This window comes from Aotus nancymaae, unplaced genomic scaffold (genome assembly GCF_030222135.1).
Source record: "Aotus nancymaae isolate 86718 unplaced genomic scaffold, 86718_ANA_hifiasm-v0.15.2.pri h1tg000002l, whole genome shotgun sequence".
Taxonomy (NCBI): Eukaryota; Metazoa; Chordata; class Mammalia; order Primates; family Aotidae; genus Aotus; species Aotus nancymaae.
Genome location: NW_026988413.1, coordinates 7,720,735 through 7,744,855, shown reverse-complemented (window position 1 = coordinate 7,744,855; position 24,121 = coordinate 7,720,735). Strand labels below are relative to the sequence as shown.

Sequence of the window (24,121 nt, the reverse complement as noted above, 5' to 3'; positions counted from 1 at the left end):
TAGGAGTTTGACATTTTTGGATTCCACAATAAGAAAGATCATGCGGTATGTGTCTTTCTGCACCTGGCTTATTTCACTTAGCATAATGCCCTCCAGATACACCGCATTTAAAAATCCATTCATCCACTGACAGACACAAGTTGTTCCCAAGTCTCGGCGATTGTGAGTAGTGCCGCAGTGGACACGGGTACAGACGTCGCTTCTGCACTCTGATTTCAATTCCTTTGGGTATATACCCAGTACTGGGATTGCTGGATCATAAGGTAATTCCATTTTTAGTTTTTTGAGGAAACTTCATTCTATTTTTCGAAATGGTACTAATTTACACCACCACCAACAGCACACAGAGTTCCCTTCTCAATAATGGTCAGTCTAACAGACGTGAGATAATATCTCATTGTGGTTTTTGATTCACATTTCTCTGATGATTAATGATGTTGAACATATTTCCAGATACCTGTTGGCCATTTGTATGTCTTCTTTTGAGAAATGTCTATTCAAGTCATTTGTCCATTTTTTAATAGAGTTGTTTTCTTGTTATTGAGGTAGTGTGAGTTCCTTGTATATTTTGGATATTCACCCGTTATCTGATGTTTGATTTGCAAATATTTTTTCCCAATCTGTGGATTGTCTCTTCACTCTGTCATTTCCTTTGCTGTGCAGAAACCTTTTAGTTTGGTGCAATCCCATTTGTCTATTTTTGCTTTCATTGCCTGTGCTTTTGGGTCATATCCAAGAAATCTCTACGCAGACCAATATCATGGAGCTTACCCCTATGTTTTCTTCTAGCGGTTTTTATGGTTTCAGATCTCCCATTGTCTCTTACTACCTGTGAACACACCCTGGCCTTCATCCACACGCTCTGTACATGGTCCATGGATCTGCCTCTTCCAAGAGAACAACCTGGGGCTCCCCAGCCCTTGGTATGGTTGCCCCTGCTCCCTAAGTTCTCTGACCCCGCTCACCGCTGAGCTGTTCCCTCCCCAGCAAGGGGAAACCCACATATGGACCCCTACCCCAGGGGCAGGAGGTTCTATCCCATTGAGCACCGAAGGTTAGGGTGTGGTCAGAGAACACGGTACAGAGCTGGGGCAGGCAGGGTGCCAGGGGAGGGGTCTTTAGAGAAAAGAAATGAAGGCCACCCAGAGAAATTGGGTCTAGCTAATGCTGCACTGCCATGGCCACCGAAGCATTGGGTCTACCAGCAGCCCTTGCCCTGGTCACAAAGCCCCACCACTTCCCCACACCGTTGCTGAGCCCTGCTCCCCATCCCACCGCCCCCTGCTGCCCGAGCACCCTCACCACCCAGACTTCCCAGACACTTGCTAAAATAGTCAAACCCTAGAGTAGAAGGGACCTTAGAAATTCCTGATCCAATCTCTCTTCACTTTATAAGTAAGGAAACTGAGCCCCAGAGACAGGAAAGGACTCTCCGGGTCACACAGGAAGTTAGTGCCAAGTGGGGTCAGAACCAGGGACAGTTAACTTCTAGACTTGTGTGTTTTCTTTTTCTATACTGACTGCAGACCTTCCTTCTCCCCTCTCTCCTCTTCGTATTTTTTCTCCCTTAAATACTTTGAGGAGGAAGAGAGTGAGGGAGCCAGGACAGGACAATGACAAGGAATTGAAGACCTGGAAGTGAGGCTGAGGACAGGGATCGAGGAGCCAGAGCAGGGAGGTGGCAGTGAGCCGGGGAGAGCCAGGGCCCAGGAGAGAGGTGGGTGCCAGATGGTGGCAGGCACATGTGGGGACACAGAAGGAAGGGTGGGAAGACATGGACATGGATGGACAAGGAGAGTCTGTCCCCAAGTCATCTGGGCTTTTATGCCTCTGCCCCATCCCTTTACCCCTGGGCCACTACCCTGTCCCACCCCACTAATCTCAGGTGCCCGCAGGCCTCAGCCATCACTTCCTTTTCTTCTTCTCTTTGGCCAGCTTGGCCTCCTCAGCCTCCAACTGGTCCATCCTGTGTTTCATGTTCTTCTTGCCCAATGGGGTCTTGAAGTACCAGTCCTGGGTTGATGGGCGCAGGAGTGGTAAGGCCCTCGGACCCATCCTGACCTCACCCCTCCCCTTTTCTCAGATTCTGTTTCCTCAGCAGCCTCTTCTCTTGCCCAGGAGTTTGGAGGTCCTATTAGAGCTGAGGTTTCCCTTGCTCCCCACCAAGTGCTTTAGGCACGATGTCAGCCATTCCCAGGGGACAAGCTCTCCTCCCTCCACACCCGCAGCCCTCTCTCCTGTGTTCCCAAGGCCATCCTTGGGTGGGCACTGACTCAGGGGTGGGAAAGGTGGGTGACAGCTGCTGTCAGAATCCACCAAGAGCTCCTGATACCTCGGTGGTCCTTCCGAGCTCCCATCCTCAGGGAAACCAGGTGGGACAGCCCCAAAGCCTTGGCATTTCCTGGTGATTTCCTGCTCCCTTCCCGGCTGAGCTCCACACGCATTTCCACCAATTGTCTTCTGGTAATTTGTGGGAGTTACAAATTACTAGAGGGAGGGGAGGGGTACGAGGTGTGCTTTGGAGGGCCTGACTCCCCAAAGGCGCTGCTCACCCACAGCCCTGCCCCTGCTGCCTCACCTTCAGGGACTCCTCCTCCTCCCTGTACACTGGATCCAGCTTTGACAGTTGTCCCAGGAACTCGGAGGCCACCAGGGGCCTCTTGGACAGTTGCAGGAAATGCTGCTCACTCAGCACCGACTGGTTGGCTTGGAGAATGTGACCCAGTGTCTAACCATCGGAGACCTTGGCCAGAGCACTGATGTCCAGGTGCTGGGTTGGCTGGATGCCCTGGGCCTCTATCATACGCTTCCAGAGCACTGCAGGCATGTAGAAGACATGGGGCTTGGAGGGGCAGTAGGCACCAGGGAGAGGCAACAAGGCCTGAGCAGCCCCCGCCTGGATCTGGAAGGAGCTTTGTGCTCTGGGGGGCAGCTCCACGTCATCAGCTCCCCTTCCCCTGAGGAGGTACCGGATCTCAAGTGAGGCAAGGGTCATCCTCCCAACTCAACCTGAGGATGTGGAGACTCGGAGGACATAAGCCACCTGCTTGTGTCCACAGAGTCGAAGCCAGGACCCAGGCCACAGGACTGCTTGTCTAGCAGCCCTTCCAGAAGACCTGGCTGTGGGGTGAGGGCTTGCAGCAGCAGTGGGGGATGGGGAGAGAAGTGAGCAGGCTTTGGGAGGAGCAGCCAGCCCTGAGTCCCCAGGTCTCACCATAGCGGGACGCGTAGGCAGGCCTGGGCATGAAGAAGATCCGCTCATAGACCCGGCACAGCCCCCGTATCTCAGCCAGCTGCAGCCGGGAGGTTGTCCCGATCAGCATCACACAGTCTCCAGGAGTCAGCAGCCGCAAGGCCTTGGTGAGGTCCTTCTTTATCCGCTTTGGGTCTATCTGCTCCAGGGGAGGAGGTGGGAGGGGTGGGGCTGGGGCACGGTGGCCCAGCGTACGGGGCTCCCAAGTTCTCAGAGCACATGCCCTGCCCTCAGCCTCACCTCAGCCCTAGTGGTGTGAGAAGGCTGCCCATCTTGCTCTGAGACATGGAAACTAGGTGTGAGGAGTAGAGGGGACATGTGCCAGGCCCTCGTTGGTGGGGTTTGGAGTGACTTGAACAAGCCCAGGCCTTCCAGCCCGGCCCCAGCTCATGCCACACAGCCTTCCCGCGCACGCTCCCTCACCTCCCTGTCTTCTTTGGGGATCTTCTTATAGAAATTCTTCTCAGCATTTCCAATCCAAATTACAGAGGGCTGTAGGAGCCAGGCTACCTGGATGGGTCAGAGAATAAAAATCAGACGTTAGATGTCCCTGGAGAAGGGTCATGTCCCTGCTGGTCAGAAGCCAGGATGAGGGCCAGCCTTGGGCAGGGGCTGACCTTAGAGACCAGTCTCCACTCCCTACACCTGCCAGCCCCACCCCCCAGCCTGCTGCTGCACACACCTCATATCTCAGGGTAAACTGAGTCACTGCCCCCCCATGGGGGACGCATATTAAGCCTCATCCTACTGCATTTTAAGCCCATGAAAAGGAACTGCTCCGTTTCCTCCCTTTTTTCTTCATTCCCCCACCATAGGGACTGCAGGGGGAAACCAAGCTCCTAGCCCGGGTTGGTAGGGAGATCTCACCAGTTCAGCACCTGAAATCACACCCAGTAGGCTGCTGGGTGACCTCTTAGGCATAGAGCCCACCCTCCTCTGTTGCCACAGGTCTGAGAACCAGAAAGGCCAAAAGCTGGGGGCTCCAGACCTTAAAGACTATATGCACCATCATCTGTGCCCCGTTCCTGCCAGGATATTTGCCCAGCAGGTTGTCAGGGGACAGGTCGAACAGGTTGGCACCAGTTTCTGTGCACACCGCCTTGACCAGCATCTTCTTCCCCATGCCAGAGGGGCCCACCAGGAGGATGGAGCGGATGAACGGGGCCATGGTGTGGATATCCGGGGAGCCTGAGAGCAAGGAAATGGGCCAGAGACAGATGACGGATCAGCAGCAGGAGTCAGGGCTGGAGATGACAACTTGACTCTGCGTAAGGTCAGGCCAAGGGTCTGGGGCTGGGGCTGGGGGAGGAGGTGCAGATCACGGCGTTCTACCTTCCCCAACACCAGCAGGTCCCCTAGTCCCCCAGGCCTGGGAGCCAGGAACTGCAGCAGGAGATTTTGAATGGCTTAGCAGTCTCCAGCATGAAGAGGTGCACATGGGGCTGGAGGGAGCCTGCTACCCCAGCCAATGCCCTGTTTTCCACTCCATGTGCTTCCACTCCTGGATTATGACATGGTGAAATTGAAAGGCACGAGACACGGGAGGCAGAAGTTGCAGTGAGCTGAGATTGCCCCACTGCACTCCAGCCTGGGCAACAGAATAAGATTCTGTGGCGACAAAAAAAAGAAACAAAGAAAAAAAGAAGAAGGCATGGAATAAACCACTCCGGAAAGCTTTTCAGCTCGGCTCAGCGGGTGTAGGGCTGGTCTTCTGGGAGCAGGGCAGACCCTGGGTTGTCCCTCAGGATTAAGTAAGGGCTGGCAGTGTGGACTCCTCAGCAGGTCAAGGGCCTACATGATTTCTGGGGTGGCCCAATCTGGGTGTGAGCTCCAGCAGGGCCTGGGCAGGGCATGAGGACCTGGGACTTGGAGGCCCAGGCTGGACATGCCCACCTCAGCCACCCTACCCTGACCCCAGCCCTTACCCCGAGGGCTGCTTGCCCAGAGCTGGCTCCTCATGCCCCCAGGGCCTCTCACCAAGCCGAAGGACAGCATACAAGGCCACATTCTGTCGTATGTCAAACAGAGAGGGCATGGGCAACTTCTTTGCCAAACTCAGAGTGGATCCAAGATAGAGGCAGTCACCTGTGGCAACAGGTAGCCACTGAGTGACAGGCACCCTCTCCGAGTGGCAATCAGGTAATCAGCCACAGGAGAGGCGTGGCTGGGGGGCAGGGCATAGGGGAGCCTTGGCACCCGGCTACAGACTGGGAACAGGCATTGTGGGAGGGGTCTCACCTATGTAGTCTTTCAATGCTACTGACTCACTCTTCCTTACAAGGCCAGCAATAACAAGCTCTTCATACAGAGACTCCACAGACCTGGCAGAGGATGGCACAGGAAGATGCCCCCCCAGGGACGTCAGCAAGTGACAACACAGGGAAAATGGAGACAGAGATGGGGAACTGTTGTCATGAAGACAGGGGATCAGTGGTTCTCATGACAAACATTCTGGTCAAAAGTATCTCTAGTGCCTGTAGACAGGCGGAACCAGGTGTGGCACGAAGTCACTGTCCCAGGAGGCAAGCCTCCCGCAGTGGGTGCTCTGTGAGAGGAGTGTGAAGAGGACAGGAGCCTCTGTGACACCCATCAGTCTGCCCCCTGCCCAAAGGTCCACCATTAGAAATCCAGTCATTTGAGTGAAACATTGCCCTCTTCTTAGAAACCACATTTAAGATGTGAGTGCTCCTGGGACAGACAGTCATTAAATTAAAGCAGCTGACATCAAGGCACTTGTGAGCTCTCTTTACCAGACAAGTCAGCAGGAAGGGACCACTGATGAGTCCCTTAATGTCCCAGAGTGGGAAGTCCAGGGGGAAATGGCTTTGGCAGAGATATCTTGTTAAGGCAGGCAAAGGCTGGAGGGAGGATCTGGAAGTGCAGAGCAATGACCTGATCAGAAACTCCATTGACATCTCACTCTGCGTCTCACGTGCCTTTACTTGATCCCCACGGCTATCATATGAGTTTGGCAGGACAGGTACTTGGTGAACAAGGCCAGGGAGTCAGAGAGGGAAAGCGACTTTCCCACGGTCTCACAGCGGCAGAGCCAGGACCTGCTGCTGCTGGGTGGGTGGGTGCATGGGCAGGTGGACTGGGACTTGCTCCACCACCACCACATGCCAAGTAGGCACCACAGGGCCTGCTGCCTGTTTGGGGTCAGATCTTTTTCCTTCTTCTTTATCCCAGGTTTCTTCCCAGGTGTCTTCTGGTTGGAAACAAGCACACAGGTCACTGTGCCCTGTTCCTTGCCTCCCCTGTGTGCCCTCCCCTGTCCAGCCCCAACCCCTGATCTTGCCTTTGGAGCCCTCAAGGGTCTTTCCTCCTCCTTGTCCACAGCCAGACGGAGGTTCCTCAGCTCCTGACGCATCAGTTCATCCACCTAGGGGAGATAGCAGAGGTGTGGCAGGGTGGCCTGGGGCTGGGAGGACAGGTGGGAGAGGAGCAGGCAGGCAGGGATGGGGAGGAGGGGAGGAGCCTTACAGAAGAGCCCAGTGAGCCTTATGAAAGTAGTGGGGACAGCCCTGGTGCCTTCCCACATGGTTCTCCGTGCTCCTCCCTCCCTTCTGGCACCTGTTCACATTCAGTCATAATCCTCTTCCTGCTCTCCCAAGAGCCCTGCTCTTAACAGCCTTCAATGTGGGGAGAAGCCTCCAGATGGAGTTCAAGCCCAAGACCCACCCCTGAGGTCTCTGTGACCTGAACGGTTGCATAACTCTTAGCCTCACTTTCCCATGTGTACCATCAGGAAAACCATGAGTTGTGTGGAAGATCACATGATTGAACACTCCTGAAGCCCATGGCATGGGTGGGACGCATCATCAGAGGGTTCCTGAGGATGGTGGAGGGGTGTGGATACCCTGGCTTTGAGCCCCTCCCATGCCCCACACCCCTGCTGCTTCAGCCCTGGGAGAAAGCAGGACCAGGGGGAGGCAGAGGAAGGTGGGAACTGACATGGGCAGCAGGTGGAGCTAGGACCACACATCAAGGCAGTGAAGTCTACAGAGGGTGAGCTGGGGACCGGAGTTGGAGGTTCAGGACAAGAGAGAGGCAGAGAAATGGGAGGGGAGGAGCCCGAATCTGGCTGGAAGTGCGGGGCACGGGAGAAGGTGCAGGGTAGTGGCCTGCAGGGAAGCCCTGACCCCACGCTCTCACCTATATCTGGATCTCCACCTCCACCTCCTTCCTCTTCTCCTCCCGGAGGGTCTCAGAGTCATAATTCTGACTGAGATGTATGCCCTCACACCGGTTCTTCCATATGTCTGATCACAGAGAATGGATGGATGTGTGAAGGTCAGAGTCCCGGGTGTACACACACATGCCTGCATGTGTGCACAAGCACATGCACACATACATGCACACATACAGAGACACATGTGCACACAGGTCAGGAGCTGGGCCCTGGCCAGTTGCCCTGTCCCCACCCACCAGCCTGGCACTGCTTCTACACAGACAGCAGACAGAGTTGACACCAAGGCCTGTGACCACAGGATTCAGACCCAAACCCATAACACCCCCACCCAAAAAATCACACCATACCCCTCCCTCTCCCCATTTGGTGTTGTCCCCTTTGCCCACACACCCACACTGCCACCTCATGGTCTATGTGGCAGACGCCCACTTTCTCCAGGACCCAGGGCCCCAGGGCCCATGAGGCGCAGACACTCCTCCGCAGCCGTCTCCCCTCTTACTTAAGTATTCCTCATGCCCGGCACGGATCATAGGGATACATCTGGATGGCAATACTTGCAGCACCGCATCCACCTCCTAGAACAGAAACATCCTTTGACCTTGACTTCATTACCTCTGCCTAGCACAGACTCCCGTCTTCCTGCCATGAGTCCCCCAAGCCATGCATCCGGAAGGTGTCTTACCCCCTTCTTGGCCTTTTCTTCCTTTCCTTTCTTCTTCTTCTCTTTTTCATCCTTTTCTTTTTCCTTGCTCTTCTCCTTTTTCCATTTTTTTGTTCTCTTGGACCTGCATCTCCAGTTCCATGCTCACCTGTGACCAATGACAAGACATTTCAGAGAAGATCAGGGGGATTTTACAGAAGAGAACCCAGGGCCTGAGACTGGGGTGGACCAAGGATTCCCTAGGCCTGGAGTAACTGATGGGGTTGGGACAGCTGAGCATGCAGACACTCCATCAGGGTCCAGTGAGAAAGGGTGCCCAAGAAGGAGCATTCTGGTCAGAGCCACTCTTCTCTTCTGGGTCATGGGAATCTGGAGCCACCACAGTCTCCCCAGATAGCCTTCCTTTCCCAGCCACAATGCCTGCTCTGGCCACAGCTGCTCCTTGCTCCTCTTCCACATGCCGTCTTTCTAGCTGCATTTCCCCTAGCCACCTCTGTCCTTCCTCCAGCCAGGTACCTGTTCTGGAGTTTTGTCTGCAAAGATCAGGTAGGATCCACCTAAAGATTCATCTGGATAATCAGGGAACCGGCCAGTAAGGTCACTAAGTGAACATAAAATGATTGGACAGAAAAATGAATGAATGGATGGACAGATGGATGGATAGGTAGACAGAGAAGTAGGCAGAAGGGTGGATGGGTGGATGGACAGATGGATAGACAGATGAAGAGGTGAGCAGAAAGGTGGGTGGGTAGATGGGTGGATGCATGGATGGATAGATGGAGAGGTGGGTAGAAGAATGGGTGGGCAGGTGGGCAGATGGAGAGGTGGGTAGAAGGGTGGGTGGATAGGTGGACAGATGGATGGATGAATGGGGAGATGGAGAGGTAGATGGAAGGATGGGTAGGTGGTTGGACAGATAGATGGAGAGATGGGTAGAAGGGTGGGTGGGTGGATGGACAGATGGATGGATAGATGGAGAGAGGGACAGAAGGGTGGGTGGGTGGACAGATGGATGGATAGGTGGAGAGGTGGGTAGAGGGGTGGGTGGGTAGATGGATGGATAGATGGAGAGATGGATAAAAGGGTGGGTGGATGGATGGACAGATGAATGGATAGGTGGAGAGGTGGGTAGAAGGGTGGGTGGGTGGACAGATCGATGGATAGGTGGAGAGGTGGGTAGAAGGGTGAGTAGGTGGACAGATGGATGGATAGGTGGAAAGAGGGGTAGAAGGATGGGTGGGTGGACAGATGGATGGAGAGGTGGGTAGAAGGGTGGGTAGGTGGACAGATGGATGGAGAGGTGGGTAGAAGGGTGGGTGGGTGGACAGATGGATGGATAGGTGGAGAGGTGGGTAGAGGGGTGGGTGGGTGGATGGATGGATAGATGGAGAGATGGATAAAAGGGTGGGTATATGGATGGACAGATGGATGGATAGATGGAGAGAGGGGCAGAAGGGTGGGTGGGTAGACAGATGGATGGATAGGTGGAGAGGTGGGTAGAGGGGTGGGTGGGTGGATGGATGGATAGATGGATAAAAGGGTGGGTGGATGGATGAAGAACTCCAGAGAAAAAAAAAAGGACCAGGGAGATGGAGGGAGAGAAGGGAGGGATGGATTGCTCCAAACAGGAGGACAGATCGCTCAAGGGGCATCCATGGGTGCTTTCCCCACCCTATCCTGGCACTTTCTCTCCCTTGTGGAAACAGGAATTCAGCTGTGGAGATGGTCCTGTAAGTTGGGGCCCCAAGGTTGAAACCAAGAGGGTCAGCAGTGTGTTGGGGACCTAAGGGTAGAGGAGAAAAGGGCCAATCTGGACTAGAAGGCAGAACTCATGTGGGAGATGGGGCACGAGAAGCCCTGAGGGACGCTAAGAGAAGGGAATGAAGGACTGAGGGTAGGGTCAGCTGAGGACACTGACTGGCACTAGATAAACCACTGTCGGATTTGCTCCTTCATTTTCTCCTTCATGTCAGGCCCCTCTGTCTCTGCGAGAGAATCATGGGTCTTCGCTATGGCCACCTGGAACTCCTCCTCCTTCTCCATCTGGCGGAGCCTCCGGCCATCCTCCCCTTGGCAGGCCTGGGAGATGATGCTCAGGTGCTCTACCTGGTTGGGTGAGGGGAGCTGGGGGAGTGGAAGAGAGGCCGAGGGGCTCAGGAGTGGGAGTGGGAGGAGCCAGAATCCAGTCTGGATGCAGCCCCCAGCCTCGGGCACAGACGTCTGTACCCACTCCTTCCGCAACAGGACGCTCATGCAAGGCCTCGCGCACACACCCACACAGAACAACGGGCATGCCTGCATCGGGAGAAACTGTTTGAAGCCGAATTCGTCTGTGTAAATTACTCTAATAATGAGTTTGCTAGATGCATCCGGGCTGGCCCCTGCCCAATTTCCCCAGCACACCCTCCCCTGGAGCCTCCGGCCCCAGCCCCCGCCCGCACCCCCCGCCCCGCGGCCGAGTTGGCAGCCGCTCTCGCAGCCACTTTCCCGCCTCATTGGCTCCCAAATGTATTTTAAATATCACTCTGCGCAGAGACAATTACTGAAAACGCTGAGCTCACACTGTTGATAGGCCCGGGCGGCCAGGCTCATTCCTCACCCACTGCTGCGCGCAGACCCCTCCCTGCTGAAGCCAACCCCTGCCTCTTTCAGCCTGCTCTCATCTCCTGGGGGTCCAGCCCTCTGGCCCCACAACAAGTCTCTGACCCCCACTCCCATGTAGCAGCCCCTGGCCCCCTCCTCCTCCCAAGGACCCAAGTCTCCAGTGGTAGCCTCTCAGCCTGCAGGATGTCACCAGCCCTGGGAAGGCTCCCTTCCCTCCAGTCCCTCCAATCCCCAGCCCAGCCCCCTCTGCAGCCCCCTCTGGCAGCCAGGCCTCCACAGGATCTGCCCAGGGCAAAGCCCCTCCCCCAGGGAGCAGGCCCCCAACACCCCTCCAATCTTGGCCTGCCTTTCCTAAGTCAGTGGAGACCAGCTGGGCAAGAAGACAGAGAACAGGTGACAGACAGACTCAAGGAGCCAGGCCTACTGACTGCAGACACACGTGTCTACACACAGGCACGTCGCCTGGGAAGCCCTGCTTTGGGGAGTGTGTCCCCACCCCCTTGCAGGGGGCAGTGTGGGTGCTCCTGCTGGCTTTGTGGCCTCCTCTCTCTGGGGGCCCACCCCTGCAGCCCCTCCTTCCAGCTGGGGGTGGGAATGTGGGGTCCAGGATGCTCTGCACAGTACCCCTCACCGTCCCCACAGGTGAGCTGCTGCCAGGGGCTGATCTCTACAAGATGAAGGGTGTGAAGGCATATGGCCTAGGGGCTTTCCTATCCTTCTGCCTCCTTCCCTCCCAGCCTCGCAGCCTGGCCTGAGTGGAGAGCACCACGGGCAATGTGGGGCCGGAAGAAGACTGTGCTCTGGGGTGGGGGCCCTACCCTGGCCAGCCCTCTGTTCCGGGCCCCACCATGGTGGCCAGGTTGGGCTCACCATGCCAATGAACTCCATCTCCGTCCACCGGTTCTGCTGAGTGCGTCTCCTCTGTAGGTAACCTTTCCACACCTGGCAGAGGGAGGAAGGGGACACATGGGACACACACTCTCCACCCTGCAGAAGCCTGTCTCTGAGAGGGTCAGAGAGGGTCATGCCAGAGGAGATTTCGGATAGGGTGGGAGGAGCCCTGGGGAAGTTGCTCAGGGGCACACTGAGCAGGAGCAGCCTGGAAGAGTGGTTCCAGGTGGGCACTCAAGCCAACATCCCAGGGCCCCCCAGGGATTCCCTCCTTCCCCTCTCCACCCTAATCTGCTGTCTCTTTTGAGGGACAGATCAGAGTTCAAGCACCCTACACCACTCCCCAGAATCCCCAGAGCAATTGAAATCAATATTTGACTCCACCCAGGCACATAGATATTGGCGGTGTAGGGACTGTGGAGCTCCTCAAGTTGATCCTACATTTTTGACCCAAGGCAACTGAGGCCGGAGACTGGACATGACCTCTCCCAGGCCCAAGACCCCATCTGTGCAGAGGTGGACCTGCGCTCTTTCTCCCAGCCCAGCCACTTGCAGACTCCAGGATCACCGAGTGGGGCCAAAGGGTGGGGACATTGGGCAGAGGAAGGCAGAGCCAGGGCCCAGGCCAGACAGTGCTCGCCATCTGCCTCATGGCCCCTCTAGGAGCAGGGACTGGTTCCTGCACTTCTCATCTGGCCTTCGTCCTCCCACTCCCATGACCAGCACAGGCCAGGCCCGCCATGACTGGGTCCTTTAAACATTCTTTCCTTTTGTCAGTGCTCTGGGTGACTCTAAGACCAGTACACAATATTTCTGTACTCTTGATGTCTGGCAGCAGACACAAAATGACCTGTTTTGGCCTCCAGGGGAAATGGGACCCCATCTTTGGGGTCCAGCCTCCTTCTTCAGTTTTTGATTTAGTGAGCCCTCCTGTCAAATGTCCTTCTCAGACGGACACTGGTAAAGTCATCCTAGCTCAGACAGGCATGCTCAGCGTACTGATTAGTAATGCGCAAACCTACCCCATTTGCAGAGGATCCATCTTCATAGAATCACTATTGTTTGTTAGTTGGCTGCCTGCTTTTGTCTTTTGGTGGGAAGGAGTTCTAAGTTTTCTCTAGTAGGCCAGGAGGCAGAAATTTTTGAGGTATTGGGACATGAGAGAGAGAGGATGGGAGGGGAGATTGATTTGAGAGAGAAAGAGGGCCCACCCCAGGTCAGCAGTTCCTGGAAAGAAATGGTGGCAAGAGGCTCCCGTGACAGGGTGGCCTTAGGGGCAGCGACACCACAGACCACTTTGTGTTCCTGCACTGGAATTTTCCCAGGGCTCCTCCAGTCTCTGGTCAAGCTGTTAACCACTACTACCAGGAGTCCACCTGTGTTAGCAGCATTTTAAGGAATGGTGGGAGAGGCCATGATCGCACACCAAGGCAGACGGCAGAGGCTGACCCAGAGAGGTGCAGAGTGGCTGCCCAGAGCAAAGGAGAGGCGTGACAACCAGGATGGTAAGAATGCTCGGTGAACCTTAGGGCAGAGAAGGGCTTTCTGCAGTGAAGTGAGACAGGGGCAAAATTATGGAAATTACATTATTTCCATGTTAAACTGTGACCCAGAAGGCAAAGAGCTTAGGGATGCTCAGATCACATCAGTTATCAAATTAATTCATCACAATCAAGTTTTCCTCCATCTTAGTTTCTGGGAGGCTCAGGATCCTTTTTTGTTTTAAAAGATGGGGTCTTGCTATGCTGCTCAGGGGTCAAGCAATACTCCAGCCTCAGCAGGATACATTTTAGTGGCTCATTTTCAACAGTCTTAAGAGTTTCTGGAGTGATCATCTATTCTGTTCTGCTACTCTCTCTTTTTTTTTTTTTTCTTTGAGACAGAGTCATGCTCTGTCACCCAGGCTGGAGTACAGTGGCATGATCTGGGCTCACTGCAACCTCTGCCTCCCGGGTTCAAACAGTTCTTCTGCCTCAGCCTCCTGAGTAGCTGGGATTACAGGCGCATGCCACCACACCCAGCTTATTTTTGTATTTCTAATAGAGATGGGGTTTTACCCTGTTTGTCAGGTTGGTCTCAAACTCCTGACATTGTGCCCACCTCAGCCCCCCAAAATGCTGGGATTACAGACATGAGCCACGGTGCCTGACCTGTTCTGCTACTCTATTATGGACTTTTCTTCCCTAATTTTAATGATCCTTCTGTTTCTGGGACTTTTAAGGTATCCTACTCCAAACCCTTTTGAGAATAGAGATGTGTATTAAATAATAAACAAGAAGGCCAGGCGCGGTGGCTCATGCCTGTAATCCCAGCACTTTGGGAGGCCGAGGCGGGTGGATCACGAGGTCAAGAGATCGAGACCATCCTGGTCAACGTGGTGAAACCCCGTCTCTACTAAAAATACAAAAAATTAGCTGGGCATGGTGGTGCGTGCCTGTAATCCCAGCTACTCAGGAGGCTGAGGCAGGAGAATTACCTGAACCCAGGAGGCGGAGATTATGGTGAGCCGAGATCGCGCCATTGCACTCCAGCTTGGGTAACAAGAGCAAAACTCTGTCTCAAAATAATAATAATAATAATAATAATAATAATAATAATAAACAAGAAAGATTCATGCTTACTGACTGATTAAAGTACCAACTGATTTAGAATCTAGTTGTGGAGACTGGGCATTGCGGCTCATGCCTGTAATCCCAGCACTTTGGGAGGCCAAGGTGGGTAGATCACTTGAGGTCAGGAGTTTGAGACCAGCCTGGCCAACATGGTGAAACCCATCTATACTAAAAATGCAAAAATTAGCTGGGTGTGGTGGCAAAGGACTGTAGTTCCATCTACTCTGGAGGCTAAAGCATGAGAATCACTTGAAGCCAGGAGGCAGAGGTTGCTGAGATCATGCCACTGCACTTCAGCCTGGGCGACAGAGCAAGACTCCATCTCCAAAAATAAATAAATAAATAAATAAATAAAATTTTAAAAAATAAAAGAAAAAAATCTAGTTGTGGGTCTACAGTATCCAAGCACCTGCACTCCTGTGATCAATTGCTGAGCCCAGCAGGCTTCCTGAATGAGGTGACTCTGCCCTGGCCCTCCTCCTGGGCACCTAGGGTTACCTGCTGTATGGTGACAGCTGCTTGGCCCTGACTGAACTTGTGCCGTCCATCCTCCCGAATCCTCCGGTCCCGCTCCTCATCTCTCCGAATCTCTTGCATGATGGTGGCTCGAAGCTGGCCTTGCCTGGCCCGCTCTGCCCTTTGTACCAGAATTATGGCCTCAGTCCGGTGCATTCCTGTAAAACTCTGGCCAGAACAGGGGCAAAAGAGCAAGAGTACATGAGGGAGAGCTTGCATCCAGGGTGGGCCACTGGGAGACCAGCCGCCAAAGGATGCACCAGGGCACCATCCTCCCAGAGTATTTGGGAGCCCAAGTCTTGTCTTGGCGTTAGAAGGTTACCATGAGCACAAGAACAGCCTTGAAGAAGGCCAGGGATTACCTAAAGGGCACTCTGGTATAGGGCAGGGAGGGGCCTCTGCATTCTGGAGGCTTTCAGGAGAAAGGGAATGGAAGTATCTGGGAGGGTGTCACCCCTGTTTACCTTTTGGTAGGACACTGGCTCCAGTCTGGACAGGATCTCAGCCAGCATCAGCCTTTGGTCTCGCATAGCAGTGGACTGCTCCAGCAGGAAGTATTTGGGGATTGGAACCTCTAGGTCAGCCTTTCGGGGCAACGTTGGGGGGGGAGGGTCAGAAATCAAAAGTCTGGGCCATCTGATCAATCTATTAGCATTTTCAGCTGCTGACACACCCCCGGTACTGTTTTCCTCCAGTTTAGAGTCCTGGGGTAGGAAACTGAAAGGGTAATGGGCAGATGCCCCCAAGAGTCATTCCTCTCTTTTGCCTCCATCATCTGGCTGGAGTTGAATTCTGGAGGACTGTGGTAGGTGGTAGTGGTCTCAAACCTGGTTGTGCATCAGAATCAACTGGGAAACTCTTAAATGCAGATTCCTAGGTTCTCCCCAGACTACTACATCAGAATGGCAGGGCCTACAGAACCTTTCCCCCCCCCCCCCCAAGTGCACTGCTGTGGCTGGTTGGGGAAACTTTGAGATAGTCTTGGATATGAAGCAGTTACTGTACCCCGAGCTTAGGGACAGACTAGAGGCCCCACCGAAGCTCTGTGCTCTAGAACAGCCTTCTAGAACTTGCTTGTGCACACAGATCACCGGAGGGTCTTGATAAAACGCCGGTGAAGATTTAGTGGGTTAGGGATGCGGTTTCTCATTTGAGATGTCAATGCTACTGGTCCAGGGTCCACACTTTGAGGAGCTTCTAGAGGACTCTCACAATCTCCTGCAGTTCATGGGTCTTCCCAGCCATTCAGGGGACCTCACCCTGATTCCATCCAACTCCCAAGTACCTCATGCACCCACCCCCTTCCCGAATCCCTCCCCGCAAGGTCAAAGCCCATCCTCTGATCTTCTTTGCCCTCCTTCCTTCCCTAGCAGGTGTCCCAACACCAGGAATATCCGTGGGGTGGGGGTAGGCAGGGGGTGGTCGGCCCCACCCGACCCCAAGCTGTTGGGGGCGTGGCTCTGTGTCCCAGGTGATCAAGGCCGGTCTGCCCCGCCTCTCCCCTCCCACTACCTGGCTGTGGGCGTGGCTTCGCAGCCGCACACACGTACCGGGGTGAGCTTGAGATCCTGCAGCACGAGGTCCAGGCAGTGGTTCTCACATAGTTCCGCGCGCACCAGCTCGTCCTTGAGCTCCAGCACGCGCCCCGCCACGCTGTCCAGCAGGCGCCGCACCAGTCGCCGCTTCTGCGGCTGCACCAGCTGGTCGTAGACGGTGTCGAAGCGGCGCAGCAGCCCCAGGTAGTGCAGGTAGAGCGACGCGAGCCTGTACTGGAAGGTCTGCCGCTCCCGGTCGGGCACGGGTTCGAGGAGGGGCTGCTCTCGGTCCAGCAGCTCCTGCAGGGTCGCGTGGGAGGACTCTGGAGAGTGGCGGGCGCCACGTGCTCTGAGCCAAGGAGGAGTGGGGAGGCGGAGCCGCCCGGCCTTTTGAGGAGTGTGGGCTCGAGGTACCACAAGGTGTGATGTCACTCATGGCTCTGAAATGGACTTCAATGAGGTGAGGAGCCCGCAGGGCAATGAGTGGACGCCGATCTGGTCTTAGGGAGAGTGTGGGATTGGGCTGTGCCTTAGGATTAGCAGACAGAATGGGCATGACCTTTGGGGATTTGGGGGGAAGCCAGCCCAGACTGGGGGCTCCAGTAAGCATGGGTCTTTGGGAGTCAGGGGCGGTGGCCCTCCAGGTGTGGAGGCAGCCCATGGGTGCTGCAGTGATCTGGACTGGTGGGTGAGAAGTGGGAGTGAGGGATGAACGTGGAGGAGGGTCCCTTCCCCAGAGCAGAGCCCTGGTTCTGGAATTAACCACCGGAGGGAAGTTTGCACAGTGAAAGCTGCCAGGGTAGCAGCGCGGCCAAACTCCCACTCTGCCCCAGCTTTTCAGGACAAGGAGGTGCTCTGCCATTTGTCCTCTCTGCCCTGGGGGCCCCACTCCAGCCCCTCACTCACCCCTCAGACATAGTGCCCACTTCACGCTGCACTTTGTTTGCTGGTGGTGGAATTCACAGAACCTCTGTGGCTCCCTGACTCCACCCCCAGGGCTGCAGGGCAGAACAGCCTGGTTTTAAGAGTTTTGACCCATTGTACCAGTGTTCTAGGGCTGAGGAGAGGGGGCTAGTGGGTGCAGAATCGGGACACTTATCTCGGAGGCCGTCCTGGAAGCAGCACGCTGAAGGGACCATGGGGCAGGCGGCTGCAGCCTCCCACAGAGCGAGCTTTGGAGCTTAGGGAAGAACATGTCTAACTTCGGTCATTTTTCTTGTAAAGAACAAGTGAAATAAGTCTCTCTTTGAAGCCCCCTAAAAGCTTTGGCGCTCTGGATACATCTGTCCTGAAGGCATTCCCCTTAACAAGGCATCACTGCAGCTTTTCACCCTGAGTGGTCTCTGTTCCCTCTCTCAGTCCCCACCTCCTGAGCCCCGCAGCCCTCCTTCGCTCTCTGGATGACAGCACAGAGGCCCGTGTGGTGGAGGGAAAGGCACTGGTTTGGAGTCAGAAGGCCCTGAAGGCCCAGGTGCCACTTTGGGTGAAAGTGAGCATAACCACACTTGCCTTCCTGGGGCCTGCCTAGAGTTCACACCATTCCCATGAGCCAGACCTCTGTGAAGGATCATGCTAGAAAGTGTAGCAGACGCTGTTCTGCTTGCTTGGGGCTCACTTGGTCACCTGTGGGTTGCCCCCCCATCACTGCTACAGGCTCAGAAGACCATTTTTCCAAAAAGACAAAATATACCACTAGCAGCCTGAGGCTGGTCAGCAGGGGTAAGCTTTTTGGCTCAGTGTCACATTGAGGCTTATGACTGAGTAAATCTATGAGGAACAGGGCCTGGGAAAGGGGCAGAAGGGAAACAGCAGTGAGGAGGAGCAAAGACAAGGACTGCTAACTCCAAGGTGCCTATGAGCTACCTGAGAGTCACGTTAAAATGCAGATTCCGGGCTGGGCATGGTGGCTCAAGCCTGTAATTCCAGCACTTTGGGAGGCCAAGGTGGGTGGATCTCCTGAGGTTGGAAGTTCAAGACCAGACTGGCCAATTTGGTGAGACCCCCGTCCCTACTAAAAATACAAAAATTAGCCAGGCGTAGTGGTACGTGCCTGTAATCCCAGCTACTCAGGAGGCTGAGGCAGGAGAATTGCTTGAACCCAGGAGGCGGAGGTTGCAGTGAGCCCAGATCATGCCACTGCACTCCAGCCTGGGCAACAGAGCGAAACTGTCTCAAAAATAAATAAATAAATAAAATACAGATTCCGCTCCAGATCTGAGGGGTATCAATAGCCTGCCTTTCTAACAAGCTCCCAGGTGCTGTGGCTCCTACTGGCCTGGGTCATGCCTGGCAGAACAAGGTGTGAACACAGGGCAGAGTGGGCAGGAGTGAGGCTTCGGGGGCAGATATCCTGAGCCTGCCCCTTGCTAGCTGTGGACATAAATGTGGATCACTAGTCCTCAGCTCACAGAACCTCGTGGTGAGGCTCAAGGTATGAGAAGAGACACGTGACGTAGGTAGCACTGCCACCGAACGTCAGCCATTACTACAAGGTGATGTGTTTTCAAGACATGGAGATGAAGGTGACCACAAGCCGGGTCTGTCCAATTACAAAGGGAACATGAAGAATCTTAAGGTTTGTCTAAATCCCACCCCTTCACCCTCTCCAAGCTTGGAAGAGGATTTGTGGGTCATGTGCCCACAGGATAGCAGAGGCTGCATGAGAGAGAAAAAGCAAGTGGTCTAGTGGTGAGTGGCCAGTTTAGGTAAGGACACAGGAACGGCCGTGGTGCTTTCTTGCAGTTTTTCTGTGGGTTTCAAATTTTTCCAAATAAAACTGGAAAAGAAAAGTTAGGAGTTTCTGCAGATGAACACTTTGGGTTAAAAAAGAAGACTAAAAAAGGGGAAAAAAAAGGAAAGAAGAAAAGTTAGGAGTTTCAAAAACATCTCCACTGATTTGAAAATAGGGGGAAAGTGAAAAATCATACTGATCTCAGTAGGTTATTTAGAAGCTGGTCTGGGTCTTCAGTTTTTGTATCTTGACTAAATCTGTGTGGCCCCTTCACACAACAGCACCTGTCATATCGGATGCAATGACAGTTCATGGGAAATTATGTCGCAAAGTCACAGCCTGAAAGAGCACCACACAGGAGAAATTTCAGGCCCAGAGAGGGAATCAGCTGGTAGAAATCCAGATGATAGCCCAGGCCCAGGTCCTACTCCAGCTCACTACCAAATAGAACATTTTCATGTGTACGAAGCTATCACACCTTGCTCACGGGATGTACCCAGAAAGCAGTTTCTAAGAAGTAACGGAGAAGTGCTATTCCACCTGTAGTAGCCTCAAAGTGAGGACACGCTTGCTCCACACCACTCCCTGGCCTCAAACATCCTTGCAAATCACCACAGTGCACAGAAACAGTTCACCCTTTATTTTTATCAGGCCCTGGGTCACTTGGAGCTGGTGTACTTGGTGACAGCCTTGGTGCCCTCAGACACAGCGTGCTTGGCCAGCTCCCCAGGCAGCAGCAGACGCACGGCCGTCTGGACTTCCCGGGAAGTCAGGGTGGTCCGGCCTGAGTACTGGGCCAGCCGGGCAGCCTCACCCGCCAGCCGTTCAAACACATCATTCACAAAGGAGTTCATGATGCTCATGGCCTTGGCAGAGATGCCGATGTCGGGGTGCACCTGGAGAGAGGGCAGCACCACTTGGTTAGTGGAAGGGGCTGGCGGCAGCAGTTGAGGGGGCGGGTCCTACCTATGCTGCAAGCCTCAGCTCCGAGCCGGGGGCTCTAGGAAGCCAGAGGCAGAAGTCAAGGAGGCTCCTCACCAGACCCTTCCCAGAGGCCAACAGACAAGGAAATAGGGATTTGTGTTTTCTTTGTGCTACTATGGTATATCCAAGTTGTTTAAAAGAAGTTTTCAACTGCAAGAGGTAACACGATTAAGTTCGTTGTATGAGCACACACAAGCCGCTGTATTTAACAAGTGGGACCGGTTCCACATGCAGCTTGCTGTTTTCACTGCTGCACTTGCATAATGTTCCATGGTATGATGTATATACTTCCTATCACCACTCCTCTCTTAATGAACATTCAAGGTTTGGGTTTGGGTGTTTTTGTTGCTTTGCTATCAGTGCTATGGTAAATGTCCATCTTTGAACCTTGCGTGAGCACAGGGAAGGTTATTTCCAGAGGCGGGACTGGAGGGTAGAAAGGTTTGTGCATGTAACTTGGTGGAGCACATAACCAGCGAGCATGTCCCCGTGACAGTCGCAGCCCTGGACCAGGAAGTAAGAGTCCTGTTCTGTGGCTGCCCTGTGAATTACGACCTCGAATACGGGCCTTTTCTCTGGGAAATGGATTTCCTTTTCTGTCACATAAGCTTTTGAACTAAGTGACATTTAGTAAAGCAAATGGTACCTGAGGACAGTCCTAAAATGTGAGTGGGTAGACCATGTCAGATGTAAGGTGGGAGAGAAGTCACTGTCCCACAACCTACATGGAGCCAGAGGTGGAGACAGCACTAGAACCAGGAGGCTGTCCCAGCCGCCCTCCCTGCCACCTCTGGTCTCCACTGCTGGCAGCAAATCTGCACCTGGCACGAGGCTGGTCCCGCCCCAACCCTCTCTGCTGTCAGTACCCTCCGTTCTCTTTAGGGCTCTCACCCGCAGCAGGAGGTTGAGGGGTTGGCCCTCAGCAGCACTCTCCTCTGCAGGTCCAGGCCTGGACCTACCCATCAGTTGCAATTTTTGCCCCTCTAAGTTGGGCTAAGACACAGAGCTCAGTGATACCCACTCCTACCCCACTTTCTTCAGGGCACCAGGGTCTGTCCTCTGGTGCATCTCTTCAGCCAACCCATATCAGCGCTGGACTCACCCACCCCTGACCCTGCAAGAGCATTCCCAGGCACCCAAGTTGTCAATTCACTAAAACTGCTAATGGGATTCAGACTGGAGTCAGGCATTACCTCTGGGACCTGCTCTAACAGAGGAGGAAGAGTTTCAGGCAGGTTGGAGACCCATGGCAGGCAACACATGGCTACCCCTCCCTCCTCCTGGCCCTGGCCCTGCTGAGCAGCGGCTCTGGATCCTCCAGACGAACTGATTGTCAGTGTTCCAATTCCTGAGAGTAGCCGCTTTTTGTGCATGAATCTAGGGCACCTGCAGCCCCGCGGTGTTGGGGAGAGGAACACACAGGAAGGATGCTAGGGGCTTGCCCAGAGCCAGGGGAGCTGGGACACTGCCACCGTCAGGCCATGTGATGCAGGATCCCCATGGAGCCTTTAGGGGCCTCAGGCTCTTTGTCTATAAGGTGGGCAAACCCTAAGCCCCTCAAAGAGCTGAGTGCCACTTGTCCAGAAAACCTTCCCCAAGACTCCAGTTGACCCCGATCACCCCTCTTCTCGGTCACCAAACACACCTTGTTGAGTCATAATGTTTGGCACCTGATCACCTTCAGCCTGGCACAGAAAGTGTGGTCCTCTTGTCCTTTAATTATGTCCCACCTAATCATGCTGTCCCATCATCCCTGTAAACTACTGGAGGGTGGCAAAAAGCACGCTTTGTCTCCTGCCTATCACTGGTGCCCAAGATCCTGAGAGAGGTGGAGACCTCGAAAATCAGGTCCTGCCACCTCAAGAGGGACCTGGCTTGCCTTAGCCACTTGCCCCACTGCCAACACTAACCTCAGAGCCCCGGCTTCCAGCCAGTGCCCTTTCAAGGCGCTTTGCCAGGGCATCCCACACACACAGCCCTGCTCTGCACTCACCTGCTTCAGCACCTTGTAGATATACATGGAGTAGGTTTCCTTGCGCCGGCAGCACTTTTTGGATCTTCTGTTCCCAGTACTGCGGCCCCCACGGCCCCCGAGCTGCTGCTGCTGCTGTCCATACTCAGCGCTCATCTTCCTGCTCCTCTAGCCCCTACCCATCCCTTAGAGCTACTTTTATGAAGTCAGCTGCCCTGCCAGGTGTGGCTGGGGGCATACACCTGGGAGAGGGGGGTGGGAGTAAGGGGTGTGACTCAATCCCAATCTAGAACATGCTCTGGGCTAACCTTGAAAAGAGACGATTGCTCCTTCCTCTCCCAAAAATAATTTTCTGTCTCTGAATTAAGAAACCCTTCACCGGGTCCCCTCCTTCACCCAACTATCTACCAATGAATGTATTTACGCACTTGTTAAAAGTTGAGGCAACTCCAGCCCGCCAGCCTGTAATCACGGGGCACACAGGTGCCAGCATCACTCAGAGTGCTGGGGGCTCCAGAAGGAATGCAGGCTCCCTCCCCTACTGGGTCCCAGTGGAGCTGAAGAGACAAGACTGATTCACATCAAAACACCAGAGAAGGGCAAAGGGGCCAAAGGGGATGGTACCTATCACGAGGAGGGCTCGAGCAGCTAGGGGTCGCTTCTTGGCACAAATGGGTATATGAAGCAGGTCTTGTAGGATGTCTCCTTTAATTGGGAAGAATGGGAGAAACGGTGTGAAAGGTAGAGTGGAATCAGCGTGAGCTGAGTTTAATGAGGCTTGGACTGAAGGCAGACAATGAGCAAAACGCCTGCGCCTGGACTAGACGCAGATAGCAGGAAGCCCCCCAGGTAGTGAAGAGGCTGACAGGGAGGAAGACCAGTGCAGGCAAGAAGCAGCAAAACAAGAGGTGCTCTCCAGAAAAGCAGACGTGGGCGTCTCGGGAGTTGGCAGTAAATGGAAGAAAAAGGTCATCGCAAAATGGAGTCGATTGTCTCACTTAGCACCTATGGGGGAACAAATATCTCAGGCCCTTGAATGCTGTGATTAAAGAAACCTGGAGCAATATGAAAGGTACAGAGGCTTGGGAGAAAAGAGGATGTTCCGAATGGAAAGGCGGGGGAGTTTCCAAAGACAGCATCACCTGCTGGCTGTTAAACCAAGCAACCCCTCAATCAGCTTACTTACTTCCCCACCCAGCTCTGAGGCTGGTCACATCCTACGTGCTAAGGTTTAAGAGAACAGGGCATTTCTCAATCCAAAACAAGGCACTGCTAGTTTTAGAAATATGTATTTTGTGTACTTTTAAAACATTCTTTAAATTACCAAGGTTGACCTTTTTCTCGACAAGTAAGCTGACTCGACTATTTCCATTCCTCCAGGTTCTGAAGGCCTCGTGTCCCAGGATGGAGACTCTGGAGATCCCAAGACTACCTGGATTCTCAGTAATGTCCAGCACTTCCTTGGCTGAAGTAGCAGGGGCCCTATCCCTCACTGTCCCCATGACCCCTGCAGCCCACTCTCCAGATGCCATTCTCCCCTAAACAAGGCTCTAGACACTCAGGACAGACTAATGTGGGCCATTTGCTCCTGGCCCCACTTAAGGCATAAAGCAGTCAAGTCAGTCCCCTCTGGGGTCAGTGAGAAGAAAGGACTCCTGTGTCTCGGCTGCAGTGTCTCAAGGGAGGCTCTTGTCCCCATTGCCCAGGGGAGCTTCTGGACTTCTTGGCCATCTGAGAAGGCCCTACTCGTTTTTAAAGGGAGAGCACACCAATCTCACCTTTCCGGGTAGCTACTCACAAGAAACTTCCCTCCCTTTTCAATACTGCTGTCTCCTATCTAAATCACAATTTAGCATCTAACTTATGTCCTGTATGGCTCTGTCTTACTGGCTTTCCCACTACATCATGAGCTCCTTAGGGGTTTAAACACCATCTCGGACAGCTGTTCCTTCCCCTCAACCAGTCCTGGCTGTACTATAATGAGTACTGAAAAATCATGGCTGTCTTCCCATAGGGATGGCTGCTGATTTCAGAGGCACAGTGATGAATCCACACCAGGAAGGATAGCCACCGGTGAAGTGCTGACTCAGACAAGGTATGCAGAGGCCTGGGCTGGGAGTTAATTCATTAGTGATGAAAACTATGACCGTGGACAGGCCATCATTAGGAC

The 24,121-nt window shown here is 54.0% G+C and overlaps 2 protein-coding genes across 2 annotated transcripts; both read right to left on the bottom strand.

Annotated features, from left to right (window-relative positions):
• Positions 1 to 1,905: 1,905 nt before the first annotated feature.
• Positions 1,906 to 16,925, bottom strand: IQCA1L (IQ motif containing with AAA domain 1 like). Its single transcript, XM_012443857.2, is given in 20 exon segments — positions 1,906 to 2,013; positions 2,579 to 2,817; positions 3,215 to 3,392; positions 3,677 to 3,763; positions 4,242 to 4,441; positions 5,231 to 5,338; positions 5,492 to 5,574; positions 6,403 to 6,461; positions 6,552 to 6,635; positions 7,409 to 7,515; positions 7,945 to 8,020; positions 8,128 to 8,205; positions 8,207 to 8,254; positions 8,623 to 8,707; positions 10,025 to 10,230; positions 11,581 to 11,652; positions 14,712 to 14,897; positions 15,194 to 15,313; positions 16,280 to 16,587; positions 16,679 to 16,925. Coding segments are annotated over 20 exon segments (2,679 nt in total).
• Positions 16,926 to 19,654: 2,729 nt separating this feature from the next.
• On the bottom strand, positions 19,655 to 22,274 carry LOC105710628 (histone H2B type 2-K1). Its single transcript, XM_064370520.1, has 2 exons — positions 21,973 to 22,274; positions 19,655 to 19,891 (listed from the first exon to the last, which is right to left on the bottom strand). The coding sequence occupies exons 1-2, from the start codon at positions 22,105 to 22,107 to the stop codon at positions 19,655 to 19,657; spliced, it is 372 nt and encodes a 123-aa protein (XP_064226590.1). The 5' UTR covers positions 22,108 to 22,274.
• Between the last annotated feature and the right edge of the window lie 1,847 nt (positions 22,275 to 24,121).

Excerpts from the sequence above, each read along its gene's own strand:
- LOC105710628 (XM_064370520.1), bottom strand. The coding sequence starts at position 22,107 with ATGAGCGCTGAGTATGGACAGCAGCAGCAGCAGCTCGGGGGCCGTGGG. Across the intron at positions 19,892-21,972 it reads TCTACAAGGTGCTGAAGCAG|GTGCACCCCGACATCGGCAT; the intron begins GTGAGTGCAGAG and ends CCCTCTCTCCAG.